Source organism: Monomorium pharaonis, chromosome 3 (assembly GCF_013373865.1).
Source record: "Monomorium pharaonis isolate MP-MQ-018 chromosome 3, ASM1337386v2, whole genome shotgun sequence".
Lineage (NCBI taxonomy): Eukaryota > Metazoa > Arthropoda > Insecta > Hymenoptera > Formicidae > Monomorium > Monomorium pharaonis.
Genome location: NC_050469.1, coordinates 249,198 through 256,065, shown reverse-complemented (window position 1 = coordinate 256,065; position 6,868 = coordinate 249,198). Strand labels below are relative to the sequence as shown.

General features: G+C 29.4%; 1 protein-coding gene across 1 annotated transcript; it reads right to left on the bottom strand.

The window, feature by feature from the left end:
• Positions 1–103: 103 nt before the first annotated feature.
• On the bottom strand, positions 104–5,703 carry LOC105835649 (BTB/POZ domain-containing protein 17). Its single transcript, XM_012679114.3, has 4 exons — positions 5,108–5,703; positions 4,652–4,905; positions 4,183–4,323; positions 104–3,178 (listed from the first exon to the last, which is right to left on the bottom strand). The coding sequence occupies exons 2-4, from the start codon at positions 4,763–4,765 to the stop codon at positions 1,925–1,927; spliced, it is 1,509 nt and encodes a 502-aa protein (XP_012534568.1). The 5' UTR covers positions 4,766–4,905; positions 5,108–5,703; the 3' UTR covers positions 104–1,924.
• Positions 5,704–6,868: the final 1,165 nt, after the last annotated feature.

Sequence of the window (6,868 nt, the reverse complement as noted above, 5' to 3'; positions counted from 1 at the left end):
ATATCGCTATAAAAAAATTATTGTGCGATATAAAGAGAACACGATTTAAGATTACGTAGAACATTATAATAAAAAATTATGTAAAAGTATTAATGCACGACACTTTTAAGAATAAATGTTTTATTTAGTCTCAGATATTTTATTGCGGATACAATAATGTCGCTGCATAAATAACTTGAAAATAATCATGGGATATTTAAAATATAATTGTGGTATTCCAATAATTAATTTTGTCATTGAAGTAGCGAGAAAACAAAATATTATAATAAATATATAAAATCATATGCAACAGTCATTAAATTCGCATATTTCAATATCCCAAATTTGTTATAATAATTAATAATAGTAAACTGCATTTAAAAATGCATTCATAGAATAAAAAACAGCACTTTTGAAAAAAAAGCATTTTCCCATTTTTTTCTCTTTAATAAGATAGAATATTTGCAAATTCTGCAATATTTTAGAAAAATTAGTTATTTTTTGTTTGGCGATTGTATGTCTCGTTACAAAAATGTCGATTTGCAGAACATCGGATAACATACAGCCTATTAACGCATATCTATGTTCACAAATTGCATTCTGTATTGTTACGTGTTATGACAATCTCACTGATTTTCATTCTCAATTATATACAATATGCGCACTCACGCACACAGCTGTTAGATAAAATCATAGGAATAGGAGTTTATATGTTTAAATTTTAAATAGTTACAATAGTTACACTTACAGCACAATAGCAGAGACTAAGTTCTTTTCTTTACTGAATATATGCTAAGTTTTTCTTTTTTTATTGAATTACATTGCATTTATTATACTTGCAATGTAATACATACACCTTATTGGGATCATATAAATGTAAATAGTGTAACGTTTGATGAAGTCAGTCATATATGAGATTTAGGAACAAAATGTCCGAAAATATACGGAATACATGTTTTATATCATTTTATATAATTGTTTTATATATGTTGGAAAAATATTCGTCTTTCTTAAATCTTAAAAAATAAAATTAATGTAACTGTATACTATAAAGAATTCAGGAACTTATAATTCATATTTTTTTATTAAAATTCCTGTAAAAATCTAGATCAGTGCTGTTTAATGAGTTTATTTTGTATGTTTTAACGACAGTTTGGTATTGTTACAGAGTCATTGCAGCTCTTTTGCTATATACAAATCAGTATTTATATAAACAATTTTTATTTTTAAGATTATTTCAATCTTAACATGTTATCAATCATAGAATTGTATTACTATTTTAAGAAATTACTCAAATCTCTTGCAATATGCTCATCTTGAAATAAGAAATCGATTATAAATATCAGCCAAAATATTTGTGCAATTTTACAATATCGACATCGAACCGTCGTTAAAAGTTACAGAACAGACCTGCAGGATCTGTTTTGGATTTAAAATTGAAATGTAACAATGTGTTCTATTGTCATTTCTACTCTTAACTTTATAGCTGTTTTTTCTAGACTTGTTTTAGAAGCGAAATTTAGTCTGAGATTGTTAAAAATTTTTAACATGTATCATTCAAAGTTTAGAAGTAAATTATTACCAATACATACTATATAATATTAAAATAAATATATACAATTGCAAAGAATACATTATATGTAATAAGAAAATATAATTTTATATGTATGCTTTAATTAAGTAGATACGGTGTGTCTGTGTCAAATTAATATTTAATATATAATAATAGTATATATATATATATATAATTAAAAATTAATCATAATGGTATTTTGTAAAAAAAATAAAATAAACAGTAGGAATGAGAATAGACACAAATACCAACACATTTCAATTTTAAGTCAAAAATGACTTACAAATCTTAGCACTGATGTAGAACATGAACATTTTTAATATTTATTTTTTGACACTAACACTTTCGTATCGCAGATTTTTAAAATAAATATTAATTCGCTGGCGATATAACAATATGTAATTTGAGCATGTCTTTGTTGGGACCCACTAAAAAGGGAGATACCACGTTTTCCGATACTGAGCCCTGTTGTGGATTGAGCTCCTCGAATGGTAAAAGATCGTCGAGATTCAAAACGCGATCCTTCTTACTAAATCTGTGAATAATTTCGGTAACTCTCGCAATATGCTCAACGCCGTCTTGCAAACCGTAAATCAAAACTCCGATTTTCACACGCATGTTATTATTTAACGGTTCCTTGCAGGTCAACGACAATCTTACCGATCGCTTGACGTGCTCAGGCATCTCCACTGTGCCCTGCCATACTATGAGAAAAAATTTCTTGAACCACACACCTTTGGGATAAATGTCTACTACCCACTCGCAAACTCTATCGCCTGCATATTCCGCTAAACTGGAGTGACTAGAAAATACAAGTGTCCTCATATGATACGATGGCAAACTGTGAAAATTTTCTATGGTCAATAACGAGCTGCATGTATCAACGGTATACAATCTCGGCTCAAAGAGCAACGCGCCATCCTCTTCGTTCATGCTGACTTCTCTAACTCTGTCGATTTGTCCTGAATGGAAAGACATGCCGATCGACATACGTTCCACAAAGAATTCCTTATACTTTTTTGTCAATGGCGACAGCAACAAATCTGCCAATTGTCGTGGTGACATCATTGGGAATCTAACAGGCGACATAACAGCTATGACCAGTTGATGCAACGTCGCCTCCAACTCGTCCGGCGATAGCTGCTTTCTCAAACGACCTGTTTGATAATTCAGCCAATATTCTAGGCACTTATAGAGCGTCATTTCATCTTTCACAACTAAACTACTTTGATGCAACAAGGACACTAAGATATCTAAATCGAAATTCCCAAAATCTGCAGTCTTGGCCACAAGCTCCAAATTCCACTTGATGAAGTTTTGGCACGCTTGGCTAATGTCATGATGCCCGCAATTCAGCGTGTATTGCAGCCACGATACCAGAGTGCCGTGTATAGCAGCCAGTGCGACATGATTCCGCATGTAATCAAGGCACAACGATATCAAATCTTTGACGTTGTACTTATCGGCTAAGGACAATATCGGTAGAACAACGCTATGATTTATCCTTATCTGGCCAGTGTAAAAATAGCGCAAAAATTCGCTAAATATTGGTGCACACTGCGGTGTTTCTTGGAGAGTTACCCTGCTTTCTTGAGACTCGCTCCATTGCGGGCTCATCAGCATCACCTGTAATTTAATCAACACTGAGTCAGATTGTCCCGTACGTCTCAAGTTTATGTCTACATGGATTATGTACATATTGTTTACATTATATTTACACGAATCATTTTCATGTAAACAATACAACCTGTGAGAATTATTACAAATTAAATAATATATGCAGAAAAAAATAATTAAGTTATAAAATGATTAATATATCTGATGTTGGTACCAATAAAATAAATATATAACTTAAAAATTAAAAAACAAAATGTACATTTTCATGATTTCTGATGAAATTTGAATCTGAAGTGTTGAACGTTAAACGTAAAATATAACTTCAGATGTATACAATGTAAACTATGTAATTACGTTTTACATATCATCTATGTAAACAATCACTACAGGTTTTATAAAAAATGATAAAAATTACATTCTGTTTAATTATTAACATTATATATTTTTATTTTATTAATACTTAAGTCAGATATATATATTAATCTTATAACTAAAGTTTTTTTGTATTGTGTTATCTAATCTATGATAATTTACATTGTACTTTTTAAAGAAAAATTCATGTAAATATATATAAACAATATGTAAATAATTCAAGTAGACATCATTTTGAAATGTAACTTTAATTTTTGATCTGAATCTTCTAAATTTGTATAAATTATTGCTTATGGATAATACACAAAACATAGGATTACTGTATCAGCTAATAAATATAAAAAATTAAACCAATTCATAAACAAAAATAAACTTAATATAATTACATATTCAAAAAAAATATTTTAACCAAATTAGTATAAAAATTAAATCTAAACAATATCAATTAATTTGCAAATTATTTTTAGTCATATTATTTTAATATCTCAGTCATTTTTACAGGTTTCAGAGACTGGCAGTGAGCCTAGTTTATATAGTTTATATTGTATATATGTAATTACATTTTACATGTAAACGGTTAATTCTAATGTTAAGTATCACTCTAGATAAAATCTTTATTTCTTTCAGATTTTTGCACTTACTTGGAAAACATCGCTAGAAGCACAGAGTATAAGTCGATGTGCTGGATATTCCACGCCATCCACAACAAGACAAATATCATTCATAAGACGCTCCGCGTACAGTGTTGCTATCTTTAGCAAAACTGTACGTGAATTGTCTACCTGTAAATGCAACAAATTATTGAATGTTTACGATATCGTGAACCTTAGAATGATAAACTTATTTTTTTAACCTCAAACGTCATACTGAGTTATATTATTATTATATATGCAAGTTGTTTTCTTCCCAAGCATTCTGCAAGCAGTCCATCTTTGGAGATGGACTGAAATCAATATTGTACTATATAAAATTTCTTTGTTTTTTTTCATGACAAAGGCGATGATATAATCCACGTTTGAGATTAGAAAAAAAAAGTTTATCATTCTAGAGTTCAATCAATAAGCTTTTGCATTTAAGCTGCTTAGATTTTTCGTAATGCTCCATACATACCTCTATAGAGTCTGAGCTCTCGGATTGTGCGACAGTGCTACTACTCGGCACCGATTTCTTGCTGGACTCCATCCTTGACGAGCCTGTCATCCACCCGATAGTAGTCCGTAACATCTGTACATGTTTCCTCGACGTATTGACGATTCAATCGCCCAACATAGCCAACAAAAAAATTTGGGGACGACAGACTGTTTCGAGAGAGTCTTCCATTATTTTAAACTGCTGAGGAATCCTCTTGTTGAAAAAAATTACACCTGTGAATAAAGGTAAGATTCCACGAATATTTGATGCACAGTGACAAAATATTATAATTAATTTTGATAACAAATTCGTACATATCAATAGACATTGATTCATCTAAATCTTTAATAGAACTCGTTTACGATAGATAATGAGGTTATTGAGGTTATAGTGATGTCTTAAATAACAATTATTTGAAGGAGATTGAAATCTTACCGGAGTACTGAGTTGTGTCAGAAAACAGAGCGGTCGTAAAGTGTGGTCGTCGAGTTCAAAATTCGAATTAAATTTAGAAAATTTGTGCAAAATATCCAAAGATTCAAGCTCTTCAATATTTCCGAAATGACATCGTATTCCCTTACTTGTCGCTGTCTGACGAGCAACGGTTTGATCTGTCAGCGTCCGTATTCGTATTCAACAATTTATGCTGAGACAGGATGACTTATGTACAAACCGTTTGCAAATAAATTTCAATAAAAATACTCTTCAAAAAATCTCAATACGAATGACACAGTAGCGCGACCGTTACGTGTGGCCGCGGAAGTAAAGCCGCTGCTGGTTATCGCGGTCAAACCGAAAAAAAAAACAGAGATGGCGGGTTTCTTCAAACCATTCCCATACACGAGAAACACAATTTCCTTTATTTTAAACAGCTGTTTCTCTAAAATTTTTTCACTATACAAATGACGAGTTGAATGAGTAATAAGCGAATACGAGAAAGATTGTGTTATAGTAATTTCATTTTACAACTGTTATTGAAGAACCTAATAGAAAATTTTTAATGAGATTTTGATGAATTTAATTTTTTATAGAATCTTACGAAATTTCAAAAAACATATGTGATAAAATTTTAATTATGTTTCGCTGAAAAAATTATTTTCTATATTTGCGAGAGTAACTGTTATTGCGATTAAATTTTGACAGCTGTCAAATTTGTATAGATGATTATCTATACAATTATCATTGTAGTTTATTTTCAAAAAATAAAAAATAAAAAGGTAAATATCGCGTGCAAAGCGCGCATCTGTAATGTCTAGTTTAATAAAAAAGGAAATTTTATTAAACTTGATAAATTTTTAATGAAATTGCAACAAAAAAATCAGATACTTTATAATGATAAATTAATGCATTTTTTCGGAAGTAATAATAAATTTGTGATAAAATTTTGCTGAAATTATGGAAAATGTTTCAAAATAAATATAAAATTAATAAATCTAACAACGTTAGAAAAAAAAAAAATTTATTAATAAACGAGGTCAGAAAGTACTCTATTTATCCCCAAGTATCCACACGAACATGTATACGATAAGATCAATAATTTTTAACTGTTTTTACATTTTGTACCAAAATGTACAAGTACGAGGACAGTGTCTAAAGGTGAATAATATTAGAAAAAAATTTATTAAAAATCCTTTAAGGATTCTGTTTAGCCCGAAGTATACTCATGCGCATGAATATTTATAAGTTTCGTTTATTTTTGCGTAAAAGATGTATGTTTATTACAAACAAGGATCATGTGTGTTTAATATATTATATTTATATTTATGAGTTTAAGATCATTTGCGCGCACAAAGTGCGTACGATGTTATGTTCTGGTATCATCAGAATTTTATTAAAATGTTTTCCTCCAGGGATAATTATTTCTATTATCAATATAGATTAACTTTAATTTTGGTTTATTTTTTGTCTTTTTTAATTTTAGAAAAAATTTAGGAAAAAATAAAGAATAAGTTAAATTGAGAATAAAATTAATGTACACTAGTAAAAATAAATAAGTTAGGTATAAATTAATCTTTTCAAACATAACATGCTGAGAATTAAGAATATTACAAAAATTTTTTTTAGAAATTATATTCCGAGATACAGATGCTTGCGATAAGTAATATTGTTATTGTTCTATGCCATAAAATTATTGATATATTATTAAGGTATTATATCGCACGGCTTTTGTAAACGTTTTTTGGCAAAAGACATAAA

Excerpts from the sequence above, each read along its gene's own strand:
- LOC105835649 (XM_012679114.3), bottom strand. The coding sequence starts at position 4,765 with ATGTTACGGACTACTATCGGGTGGATGACAGGCTCGTCAAGGATGGAG. Across the intron at positions 4,324-4,651 it reads AGAGCTCAGACTCTATAGAG|GTAGACAATTCACGTACAGT; the intron begins GTATGTATGGAG and ends TTGCATTTACAG. Across the intron at positions 3,179-4,182 it reads CTTCTAGCGATGTTTTCCAA|GTGATGCTGATGAGCCCGCA; the intron begins GTAAGTGCAAAA and ends ATTAAATTACAG.